At 45.3% G+C, this 12,879-nt stretch overlaps 1 protein-coding gene across 6 annotated transcripts in view; it reads right to left on the reverse strand.

The window, feature by feature from the left end:
- CDKL2 (cyclin dependent kinase like 2) overlaps positions 1 to 12,879 on the reverse strand; it is a 28,423-nt gene that overhangs the window by 10,581 nt on the left and 4,963 nt on the right. For all 6 annotated transcript variants that reach the window (XM_077917571.1, XM_077917569.1, XM_077917567.1 and 3 more), the window contains exons 4-10: positions 11,234 to 11,428; positions 9,360 to 9,538; positions 8,416 to 8,528; positions 7,400 to 7,539; positions 5,344 to 5,432; positions 3,656 to 3,779; positions 1,575 to 1,867 (exon numbers count right to left, since the gene is read on the reverse strand). In XM_077917571.1, the coding sequence (XP_077773697.1) occupies positions 1,575 to 1,867; positions 3,656 to 3,779; positions 5,344 to 5,432; positions 7,400 to 7,539; positions 8,416 to 8,528; positions 9,360 to 9,538; positions 11,234 to 11,428 (1,133 nt within the window). The remainder of the gene's footprint in view (positions 1 to 1,574; positions 1,868 to 3,655; positions 3,780 to 5,343; positions 5,433 to 7,399; positions 7,540 to 8,415; positions 8,529 to 9,359; positions 9,539 to 11,233; positions 11,429 to 12,879) is intronic.

Below are 12,879 nucleotides of genomic sequence, written 5' to 3' on the forward strand. Positions count from 1 at the left end.
CTGAATCCAGCATTTACCAATCAAATCAAAAGTCGTATCTCGAGAATACCATCCTGTTTCCCCCAGTGACCAGCCCGATGCCTCTGGGAAGAACACAAGCAGGAAGTTATAAGCTCAGAAGACTTACTCGGGCTTAATTAGGCCACTTAATTAGCAAATGGAAGTTGTGTCAACATGCTTATAGCTGGCTTCCCCACTCTAGCACAGTTAATGGGAAGAACTCACACATAAAAAATCCACGATAGTGGACACGGGATACTTTTAAGTACCTATTCAGGTCATGTCCTATGGAAAACGGACCTAACTTTGTCATAAAAAGGTATACCAAGGACTCAGAAATCATGGAACCCAGAAAATCCAACCGAAAGCCATGAATCACTGGGATTGATCCATTCACTTCAACGAAGCTGTGTCAATCCCTGACTCAAATCTCGCCACAATCACAAATGTACCCAGTAGTTTTAGGACCAGCAAACTTAAGCCCTCGACCCCCATTCCCTTTCTGCAACGCAAGGATAATATATTAAGAGACACTGAAAGCTTGCTAACTATTTTATCAGAGCATTGTAGAAAATGCTAAGCAGTAAGGACTGTTTTGCACAACAATATCTTCGGCACCAACCATGTAGGTTGGTGCAGCCAATCACAGCTCCCTAACGAGCTACTCGTTAGGATATTGATGTTCCGTTCCACCTTAAAAGGAACAGGCATGACTGTTGTGTGTCACATGCCTGTTTACAGTCCAGCACAGCCTGCTGGGAACTTCCGTTGTGTATAGCTTTTGTTTTATGCTGTTTGCTTAGACACGAAGGGAAGCAGACATGTTTCTTCTAATGCTAAATAAAGGTAAAGGTACCCCTGACCATTATTAGGGACACGGGTGGCGCTGTGGGTTAAACCACAGAGCCTAGGACTTGCTGATCAGAAGGTCAGCGGTTCGAATCCCTGCGACGGGGTGAGCTCCCATTGCTCGGTCCCTTCTCCTGCCAACCTAGCAGTTCGAAAGCACGTCAAAGTGCAAGTAGATAAATAGGTACCACTCCAGTGGGAAGGTAAATGGCATTTCCGTGCACTGCTCTGGTTCGCCAGAAGCGGCTTAGTCATGCTGGCCACACGACCCGGAAGCTGTACGCCGGCTCCCTCGGCCAATAAAGCGAGATGAGCACCGCAACCCCAGAGTCGGTCAGGACTGGACCTAATGGTCAGGGGTCCCTTTACCTTTTTACCCCTGACCATTAAGGCCAGTCGTGGACGACTCTAGAGTTGCGGCGCTCATCTCGCACTATAGGCCAAGGGAGCCGGTGTTTGTCCACAGACAGTATCCGGGTCACATGGCCAGCATGACTACGCCGCTTCTGGTGAACCAGAGCAGTGCACGGAAATGCCGTTTACCTTCCCGCCGGAGCGGTACCTATTTATCTACTTGCACTTTGACGTGCTTTCAAACTGCTAGGTTGGCAGGAGCAGGGACCGAGCAACAGGAGCTCACCCCGTGCAGGGATTCGAACCGCCGACCTTCTGATTGGCAAGCTCCAGAGGCTCAGTGGTTTAGGTACTTTGTTATTTTACTTTACCTGTAATTATGCATTCCCAGTTTTGACCCCAAGCCAGGGTTTCCACCGATGCTGGAAGATATGGTGGAATAATTCTGTGTAATGGGAGGGATCACCGTGCCGGGATTTTTCACATAATCCAGGCTGCTACTGGAATCTTTCAAAGTTGTCGAAGGAATCGCCTTGACCTGCCCAGCTCCACTCTCATACAGGAAACTCGCATTTGAAGATCTGTCCGATTTCTCGGCGTCAACCTTGGACAACTTCATTCTGAACAGCTTGGAGTCTTTCAGCTTGGATTCCATGCCCAAGTCCTGTTTCAAATCCAAGCATTGTAGTGTTAAAAAAATGAGTGGCAGGTTGGGGAAAAGCCCTGGAGAAGAGGGGACGGGTGACTTCGGGGAGGAGGGGAATTTCAGCCTCTGTAACTACCGTATTTTTTCTCTATAAGACTCACTTTTTCCCTCCTAAAAAGTAAGGGGAAATGTGTGTGCGTCTTATGGAGCGAATGCAGGCTGCGCAGCTATCCCAGAAGCCAGAACAGCAAGAGGGATTGCTGCTTTCACTGCGCAGCGATCCCTCTTGCTGTTCTGGCTTCTGAGATTCAGAATATTTTTTTTCTTGTTTTCCTCCTCCAAAAACTAGGTGCGTTTTGTGGTCTGGTGCGTCTTATAGAGCGGAAAATACGGTAATTCATGGGTTCAGAACGACTGGGGATAAGCTGATCAGGCCTGACAGCTAAGTCTGCGGATATCGTGTCGTTATAAGAATTCTAAGGTCCCAAACATAAACTAAACGTTCATAAATGTACAAGGCAAACACATACGTAATTAGAAATTATTGATTGTAACCGTTGGGTGGATTTCTGTTTAACTTTTATATGCTGATATTCAACAATATTTTCAACATTTTTTTGATGTAGGTTGCTTATTTTAAAGTTTTGTTTTATTATCACATTTTTGTGTTGCATTAGATTGTTATAAGATGTACATTTTTTCTTTCTTCAGCTTGTAAACCGCCTTGAGTATTGTAAGATAGAAAGACGGTATACAAATTAAAAACGATGATGAAAATGATGAAGTATATAAACCACGTGTCTGAAATAGTACAGGAGAGCAATCCTGAAGCCATTTTGATTCTCCCAAATTGACCTCAAATATTTCTCTGCAAAGAGAAAGGAAATGCGAAAGCCTTCGGATTGTCTTTTGCTTGCAAATCCTGTCTTTAGGGCGTATTTGTGTCTGAATAGGGTGAGCCTGTGACCTGCATTCAGGAACTAAAGCAAGCATAGGCAAGCTCGGCCCTCCAGATGTTTTGGGACTACAATTCCCATCATCCCTGACCCCTGGGTCCTGTTAGCTAGGGATGATGGGAGTTGTAGTCCCAAAACATCTGGAGGGCTGAGTTTGCCTATGCCTGAACTAAAGTATTAACCACCACCAAAGAATGGCCAGGCTGCCCAGGTAATGCAACCAGCGACCATTATCAAGTGTCCTGGCAGAGAGGATTTCTGCAGTAGATCCACCTCCTTCTGTGATGCATGTATGATGTTTTAGGGGGGTGATCTTGGGCTACAGGGTGGGCAATTTCAAAAGACTATATAAGGGCTTGCGCGCCCTTGTTCGGGGTCCCTCCTCCTTTCCTGTTTGTGAGGGGAGCACCCCGTTGCAACAGATCCATAAAGATCAGGCTTACTAGCTGCTTTGCTTCTCAATATTCTCTGGTTGGCCTCTGTTATTTTCTCCTGCCAATAGGGAATCCACTTAAGGACTGTATAGGGGCTCTTGGATACCCCATAAGGGGAAAAGAGCAGGGGTTTTTTTTCTTAGTATTTTTGCTAACAAAGAGTTAATTCCAACTTTGAACAGTGTGATTTTACTGCCTGCTGGCATCTCTCTTGCATGGCATGAATTTGCTAGTGGCATCACCAACAATTCTTCTTCCTAATTAGGAACTATCCTCCTTCCTTCTTGTTCTCCTCCATTCTCAGCAACTTTTAACTTGAGAACTTCATCAGCAGAGACAAGACCAGGGGACACGGTCTGACTCAGAACAAAGCATTACAGATAGGAATATGGAAGAATAAACCAAGTTCCACAAACCTGGATTACAAGCGTTTTCTTTTCATCACCGGAATCGTCTTTGTCTTTCCTGCTTATTTTCGATTTCTTGGGCAAAGGGTGGTCTCTTTCTTTCTGGATCTTTGCTTTAAGTTCCTGAGTGAACCTTTATTTGTTGTGTTTGAAGAAGAAGAGCACATGCACAAAATGAAACCTTTTTTAAAATTAATTGCTCTGTAGACAAAATTCTGAACACACTGAAGGCAGCTGAATTCTGAACACACTGAAGGCACATGCAGTTTTTAATGTTTAATGCGGTATTGTGTTTTTAATATTCGGTTGGGAGCCGTCCAGAGTGGCTGGGGAAACCCAGCCAGATGGGCGGGGTATAAATAATGAATTATATTATTGTTATTATACTGGAATCCTCTCCCTTGCAACAAGGACTCTGGATAATATGTTCTGCCCCAAACTTAACATCACCACAAACTTGTAAGGTAAATGAACAGCGAAACCCAAAGCCACCCTTGGAGATAAAAAAGGAAGAAGAGAAATATAACTCCAGCATCTTAGGAGGGGGAGGAAAAGAGATCAGAACAAGAATTGTGCATATAATGTGCGGACTTAAAATTCACACACGATATCCCATTGCTGCCCTCTCTCCATTTCCCCCTTCAGTTCATACGGCTCACGTGAAAAGATGGTAATTTGAGCCGGTGATTCAGAAATTTCAACTACAGCAACTTCCATGGTAGCTTTTTAAAAACAAAAATAATGACAATGTGGGAAATCACACATTCTACTCATGTAAAAACCCGCTGCCTACCCATGGCATGGGTAGGCAAACTAAGACCCGGGGGGCCGGATCCGGCCCAATCGCCTTCTCAATCCGGCCCGCGGATAGCCTGGGAATCAGCGTGTTTTTACATGAGTAGAATGTGTCCTTTTATTTAAATTCATCTCTGGGTTATTTGTGGGGCCTGTCTGGTGTTTTTACATGAGTAGAATGTGTGCTTTTATTTAAAATGCATCTCTGGGTTATTTGTGCGGCATAGAAATTTCCCTCCCCCCGAAATATAGTCCGGCCCCCCACAAGGTCTGAGGGACAGTGGACCGGCCCCATGCTGAAAAGGTTTGCTGGCCCCTGCCTTAAGGGGAGCCGCCCGAAGTCTGGTGGTGGTACTAGACATTTGGCAGTGGTACAGTGGTACCTCAAGTTAAGTACTTAATTCATTCCGGAGGTCCGTACTTAACCTGAAACTGTTCTTAACCTGAAGCACCACTTTAGCTAATGGGGCCTCCTGCTCCCGCCGCACAATTTCTGTTCTCATCCTGAAGCAAAGTTCTTAACCTGAAGCACTATTTCTGGATTAGCAGAGTGTGTAACCTGAAGCGTATGTAACCCGAGGTACCACTGTACTTCAAAATTTGTGTTCACTTCACTTCCGACAGCAGGGAGTGGGGGTTTGTAGTGAAGTAGTCAAAGGAGAACCAGAAAGTACTAAACCTTTTCTTTGCACCTCTCCCCTGGAAAGCTTTCATTTCCCCCAAGATGGGCTCTGAGACCCAGTACGTACCTTTAAAGCCCACCTGAAACACATTCTTCCCCTCAAGGAATTATGGGCACTCACAGAGTTATAGGAAACCCTTAACCGACTGCAACGCCCAAAAATTCTCAGTACAATTTCCTTTCAAGGCCCAGCTCCGCTGAACAAGGAAAAGCCACACACCTTTCAGTGAAGGAATCTTTGTTGAACAGATCACACTGCAGCAGCTCAGTACAGGATGGTCTTTTGTCCGGATCAGTCTGGAGACATTGCTAACATAAGATCAACATTTTTCTTGTAAATACAGTGGAGGCGGAAAAAGGAAAATCCCAAAGGTTGAATTTCATTGATATTTGCCGGGATCAAAAGAACAATGCAAGTAGTTCTGCACCCGCAAGGTTTCAGGCAAACCGTAGCTACTCTCCTCATACCACATAACAAACAACGTTTGAAATTGTGAGGGCTTTTAAAAACAGTTAGCAATATTATGGGGTTGTAAGGACATTGGAAGGGGAAAATCAACTGAGCATCTTCAAGCATGCTTAAAATACCGTATTTTTCGCTCTATAAGATGCACCAGACCACAAGTTTTTGGAGGAGGAAAACAAGAAAAAAAATATTCTGAATCTCAGAAGCCAGAACAGCAGAAGGGATCGCTGCGCAGTGAAAGCAGCAATCCCTCTTGCTGTTCTGGCTTCTGGGATAGCTGCACAGCCTGCATTCGCTCCATAAGACGTACACACATTTCCCCTTAATTTTTAGGAGGGAAAAAGTGAGTCTTATAGAGCAAAAAATACGGTAGCTCACCGGGTCCTGTCTAGTTACAGATGGGTAGCCGTGTTGGTCTGCCATAGTCAAAACAAAAAAGATTCCTTCCAGTAGCACCTTAAAGACCAACTAAGTTAGTTCCTGGTATGAGCTTTCGTGTGCATGCACACTTCTTCAGATACCTCAAAACAAAAAAGATTCCTTCCAGTAGCACCTTAAAGACCAACTAAGTTAGTTCCTGGTATGAGCTTTCGTGTGCATGCACACTTCTTCAGATACCTATTAAGTCATGGAAGGAAAGAAGGAAGGAAGGAGAGGGAAATGATGTACCATTGACTTTTAGAGATAGAAAGTGCAGCCTTCTCTAGGCTAGGGTCTTACTGTCAGTCCCAAACTCTATGGTTGAGATGTAACTACACATATGACATTATGTGCCCACTGGTGAAACTGGTAAGGCTGACAAGCACGTGAGATTACGGGGCCTTCTTGATGGTGGTCCTGCAGTTCTGGACCTCTTTCGGGCCTTAAAACCACAACTTTTTGCTACTGCCTCTGCTTAAGGGAACTGTGGCTGTCTAATTCCGCAGCTGTCATGCCCCAGTTTGTCTTCATTCACTCAGTGCTTCATGCGTTGCCTGAAGTTCTGTTGCTTTATTTCTGTCTCTCCACTGCTTTGTGAGGACTTGACCCTGATAAGCAGCTAATAAATAACTGGAATACATAGTGTGTTACATGCGCATCACAGCTTATAATGTGCGTATGCGTGACAGAGGTTTGAGAGCAGGAAACAGAGAGGTACTGCTCTGCTGACCAGGCAAGGACAGAAGGTTAGGCTTCAGGTATTTATACGAGGGGATGCGGGTGGCGCTGTGGGTTAAACCACAGAGCCTAGGACTTGCCAATCAGAAGGGCGGTGGTTCGAATCCCCGCGACGGGGTGAGCTCCCGTTGCTCGGTCCCTGCTCCTGCCAACCTAGCAGTTCGAAAGCACGTCAAAGTGCAAGTAGATAAATAGGTACCGCTCCGGCGGGAAGGTAAACGGCGTTTCCGTGTGCTGCTCTGGTTCGCCAGAAGCGGCTTAGTCATGCTGGCCACATGACCCGGAAGCTGTACGCCGGCTCCCTTGGCCAGTAAAGTGAGATGAGTGCCGCAACCCCAGAGTCGTCTGCGACTGGACCTAATGGTCAGGGGTCCCTTTACCTTTATTTATTCAAGGCCTGGCTAATTTAGGGGCTTTATACTTCCTGCCAATCTCAGGGGCTGATACTGGGCAGCTGTATTCCTTTCTGTGTCTGAAAAGGCCTCTAGCACCTGAACAAAAGCAAATCTGGGTTAAGTGACTCAGCTCCCAGTTACGTTCCCACTGATTTCAATCTTCCTAACTCATTATCAAGGTCTGGCTCCAGAAAGCAAACAGAAGGCTTTGCCAACAGGAACAAAATGGAATGCTAAGGAATCGGCAAGGCACGTACCTTAGCAAATTCTATGACGGCAACAGAGAGTTTGGGATATCGTTTTTCAAGAGGTTCGAGTTCCTTGACTTCAGGCAACCGCACTCCAGCAAAAAGAGGGTTTTTGTAGAACAACTCTTGGTGCCTTGGGATTAAGTTACCTGGAATTAATAATCATTTATAAGGCTGTTCAGTTTTCAGAACGCAAAACTGAAGTCATCTTAAGCCAAATTATTTGATCCCTGAGTTTTCTGCTACTTCCCTGTGCTTGGCTTTGAACCTGGTGTTTTACTTCACTGTTTCCGATTACCTTGCTTTAGGATAGCTGTGTAGTTTATCTTTTATTTGCTTTCTTTAATTCTGCAAACCGACTCTGCGTGTCCTGGAGACAAACAGGTTGCTGCTGATAATAAATTACTGTGGGTTAAACTACAGAGTCTAGGACTTGCCGGTCGGAAGGTCGGCGGTTCGAATCCCCGCGATGGGGTGAGCTCCCGTTGCTCGGTCCCTGCTCCTGCCCACCTAGCAGTTCGAAAGCACACCAGTGCAAGTAGATAAATAGGTACCGCTCCGGTGGGAAGGTAAACGGCGTTTCCGTGCGCTGCTCTGGTTCGCCAGAAGTGGCTTAGTCATGCTGGCCACATGACCCAGAAGCTGTACGCCGGCTCCTCGCCCAGTAAAGCGAGATGAGCGCCGCAACCCCAGAGTCGGTCACGACTGGACCTAATGGTCAGGGGTCCTTTTACCTTTACCTTTAATCATGAATTATTATTACTAATCATAACCCAGTTGGGCTACATGGATCAGACCTATTGCACTCTGCCATCCTTAATGGCGTGCAAAATCTCTTGCTGTCAACTCACAGAAGGGCCATTTGGATTTACAAGCCAGGATCCTGAAGGATTTAGGAACCTGTCAACATAATCTTATCCAACAACCTAAGTATTTCAGGCTCTCTTTCTTCTGCCTTCGCTATCAGCTTGAAGGTTCCAAAGCTCTGCTGGCTGCACAGAAGAAAACAAGGGATGCTTTCTCACCCAAACATTTCATAATATGGTACAATTGGTCAATATCCGAGTCTCCAGGGAAAAGCGCCTCTCCGGTAAGCATTTCTGTTACCAGGCAGCCAATGGCCCACACATCAACAGCCCTGGGGAGGGAAAACAGGCGCCATATTTAGAGGCAGCTCCGCCAAAGAACACATTTTACAACAATGATAGGCAGCTGATTGTGACTGGCTACACCTGAGGCAGCTTATATTCATTACTGCCTCGGCCCAGTATACCTGAAAGAGCATCTCCACCTCCATCATCCAGCCCGGACACTGAGGTACAGCTCCAAGGGCCTTCTGGCAGTTCCCTCCCTGTGAGAAGTGAGGCTACAGGGAACCAGGCATAGGGCCTTCTTGGTGGTGGCACCCGCCCTGTAGAACGCCCTCCCAACAGACGTGAAGGAAATAAACAACTATCTCACTTTTGGAAGACATCTGAAAGCAGCCCTGTTTAGGGAAGTTTTTAATGTCTGATGTTTTATTCTGTTTTTAATATCCTGTTGGAAGCCGTCCAGAGTGGCTGGGGAGGCCCGGCCAGATGGGAGGGTATAATAAGTATAATTAAATAATAATAATAATAATAATAATAATAATAATAATAATAATAAAATAATAATAATAATAATAATAATAATAATAATAATAATAATAATAATAATATAATATTATAATAATAAATAATAATAATAATAATAATAAAATAATATAATAATAATATAATAATAATAATAATAATAATAATAATAATAATAATAATAATTACAAGGATGGTGCCAAAACCAGCCTCCCCACAGTGACCAAACCTTGCTCTGGCTGCAATTTATCACCCCCTGAGCTTGAACAGCAACATTTCTGTTGTCATTAATAATAATAATGATCTATTCCTGGAAATGTAGGGGAAACCCAATACCGTATTCTACGATTCCTTACTTGCCATATTTGATATCTCCAACAAGCAGCTCAGGAGCCCGGTACCATCGCGTTGCCACGTAATCTGTGTAAGCTTCGCCAGGGGCTGCCAGGGTTCGAGCAAATCCAAAATCGCAGAGTTTGATAATTCCAGAATAGGAGACCAATATATTCTCAGGTTTAATATCTCGGTGTATGATCTTAAAAAGGAAAAGAAGCATGTGTGTGTTTAGATTAGCCCAGGTTCTTTGCACTTAAGAACCAAGGTGGCCGGCTAGTCCACATGTAAACATTCCTAAATTGATGACTGCAACATCAAGTGACGATTTGCAATTACTGGCATAAAATACTCCATCTATATCACATCACATAAGGTAAAGGTAAAGGGACCCCTGACCATTAGGTCCAGTCGTGACTAACTCTGGGGTTGCGGCGCTCATCTCACTTTATTGGCCGAGGGAGCCGGCGTACAGCTTCCGGGTCATGTGCCCAGCAGGACTAAGCCGCTTCTGGCGAACCGGAGCAGCGCACGGAAACGCCGTTGACCTTCCTGCCGGAGTGGTACCTATTTATCTACATGCACTTTGACGTGCTTTCAAACTGCTAGGTTGGCAGGAGCAGGGACCGAGCAACTGGAGCTCACCCCGTCGCAGGGATTTGAACCGCCAACCTTCTGGTCGGCAAGTCCTAGGCTCTGTGGTTTAACCCACAGTGCCACCCGCATCCCTTATCACATCACATACCATGCTTTCAATATATTAATGCAAATTGAAGCACACTAATAAAATCATAATATAAATTTGCTACAACAAGGCAAAAAAGCTGAAGCAATTCCTTTTTAACATGTACGGAATGAAGTAAAATTTCATATGTACTGTCCCTGCACTAAAAGCTCTCTCCACACAATCAGAAATATTGTTTCTCAGGCTCCCAGATTATGCAGAGTGTTTTTAAAATTCCTGATTCTAGAAGCAAATTCTTTGAATGTTCAAGAAGAGGAGACTATGAAAACTGTTACCTTACATGAGCATAAAATCTACATGCAAAAACATTCATATGCTATCATCTATGCCTATTTTCCAGAGGAATCCATATTGGGCCATAAGGCTGAAGTCATATTGCATCTTAAATTATGAGGCCAAACCATTTTTCCTTGACAAAAAAGATGGCAAGATGTTTAAGAACCTCAGTTTGTTCTATACTGAGGTCATCAGTCTAGACTGTAGTGAAAACCCTGAAATTACACCACAAAATTCCTAAATTCTCAGAAATTCAAAAGCAAATGTATTTCGAGTAAATGGAATCGGCACATCTAGCAAACATTCTACCCAGCTAACACTCAAAATCATATTTGTCGCAATGATAATTCCCATTGTTAATTTGGGTAATTTGAACTAACTCTTACTACTGTGACATATAGGTAAAGGTAAAGGGACCCCTGACCATTAGGTCCAGTCGTGGCTGACTCTGGGGCTGCGGCGCTCATCTCGCTTTATTGGCCGAGGGAGCCAGCGTACAGCTTCCGGGTCATGTGGCCAGCATGACTAAACCGCTTCTGGCGAACCAGAGCAGCGCACGGAAACACCGTTTACCTTCCCGCTGGAGTGGGACCTATTTATCTACTTGCACTTTGACGTGCTTTCGAACTGCTAGGTTGGCAGGAGCAGGGACCGAGCAACGGGAGCTCACCCCGTCGCGGGGATTCGAACCACCGACCTTCTGATCGGCAAGTCCTAGGCTCTGTGGTTTAACCCACAGCGCCGCCTGCGTCCCTTACTGTGACATATATTTGAAACTAAAAGCTCAGATCCTTGAATCAATAAATCTGACGTGTTTGACCAAGAACAAACAGCACACAAACACAAATAACCAAGCGGACATAACAGCTTACTTACATTATGACTATGGCAAAATCCTATCCCTTTTATAATCTGAAATAAGTATTTCCGAACTCTGTTGTAATCCAGGCCATTTGGAAACATCTCAAGATCATCAAGGACTGTGTGGTCCACGAATTCAAAGACCAGATACCATCGTTTCTTCTTCTTACAGACTTCCAGCAGGTTCACCAAGTTCTCGTGCCTTAATTGCTATCAGGAGACAGCAAATGCGTCACAAAACTACAGCAGACAGAGAGTCTGAAAACACTCACTATAATTGCCCCTTGAATACATACAACGCTAAGGAAACAGAGAATAATATTTGCAGCCTGATCCTGTGCATGTTTACTTGGAAGCAAGTCCCTCTGCGTTCAACAGGGCTTACTCCCAAGTAGACATGACTTAGGATTGCAGCTTTTGTTTTCACACGATGCTTTTTAAAATTACTCCAAATGCTTCACATTGCTTCAGTAATCCTGACAAACGCTCTCATATACCATATTTTTTGCTCTATAAGACACACCAGACCACAAGACGCACCTAGTTTTTGGAGGAGGAAAACAAGAAAAAAAATATTCTGAATCTCAGAAGCCAGAACAGCAAGAGGGATCGCTGCGCAGTGAAAGCAGCGATCCCTCTTGCTGTTCTGGCTTCTGGGATAGCTGTGCAGTCTGCATTCACTCCATAAGACGCACATACATTTCCCCTTACTTTTTAGGAAGGAAAAAGCGAGTCTTATAGAGCAAAAAATACGGTAGTTTATTCCACAGTACTAGAATCGCAACCTTTAATACATACAGCTAAATGTAATCGACGGAAGAGGCTGAAAGTTAAGAACTGCCCTGGTTCTCAGAGGGAAATTGCCTTTACCTAACAATGTTTATAACATAGTGGCTTCTTTCAATTTAATGCTAAGCAATACTGTGGCTGAACACGAACAAGCAAATGTGTGGGTACTCAAGAGCTAAAATTGCGGCGACTTGGCGCCTGCCCTGGTTCTGTTGCTACCACACTACCCAGCGCTAAGCCGCAGTTTGCTTTAGTGCTGCATGCAAGCCATAGCTTAGGATGGTTTGTCTCCCCCAGACAACCCATCTGGGTGAATCCGACCTAGGGAATCCTCGGGCGCGTCATCCCCGGCCCAGCCAATCAGCTGGCCTGGGGGGCGTGGCCTCATCGTATTAAGGTCTGGCGCGGTGAAGGGTCTCCCTCTTTCTCGCGCTACAGCTTGCCAGGTTTTTCCCTCCTCTCCCACCCGTTAGGCTAGGCTCTCTGAGGTTGCTATGGACTCCGGTTGGTCACCGTCAAGGGGCCTGGTAGGAATTTTTCCATCTGACAGATTGGCTCCAGCCACTTGGTTTTCACCTACCTCATAGCAATCCGTCACAACTCAGCGGTATTGGCAGTTAGGCATTGGTAGGGGTACTGTTCTATTGTTATGCAGATGAAGGGGGGAAGGTTGCGCCATCACCTTCCCCCAAAACAAAAGGGTAGTCCGGTAAAGGATTCCGGGGGGCGTGGCCTTGTCCTAAGCCTATGGAGGTGTGGGCCCACGGCACGCCCCCGAGCGGTAACTCTGGGGGGAGCTCCTAGTTGACGTCCCTCAGCAGGACTCCCCCTACTGGTGGTTAACCCTTACCGGTCTTCAAGCAAGCGGGCTG

The sequence above is a fragment of the Podarcis muralis genome, chromosome 13 (genome assembly GCF_964188315.1).
Source record: "Podarcis muralis chromosome 13, rPodMur119.hap1.1, whole genome shotgun sequence".
Taxonomy (NCBI): domain Eukaryota; kingdom Metazoa; phylum Chordata; class Lepidosauria; order Squamata; family Lacertidae; genus Podarcis; species Podarcis muralis.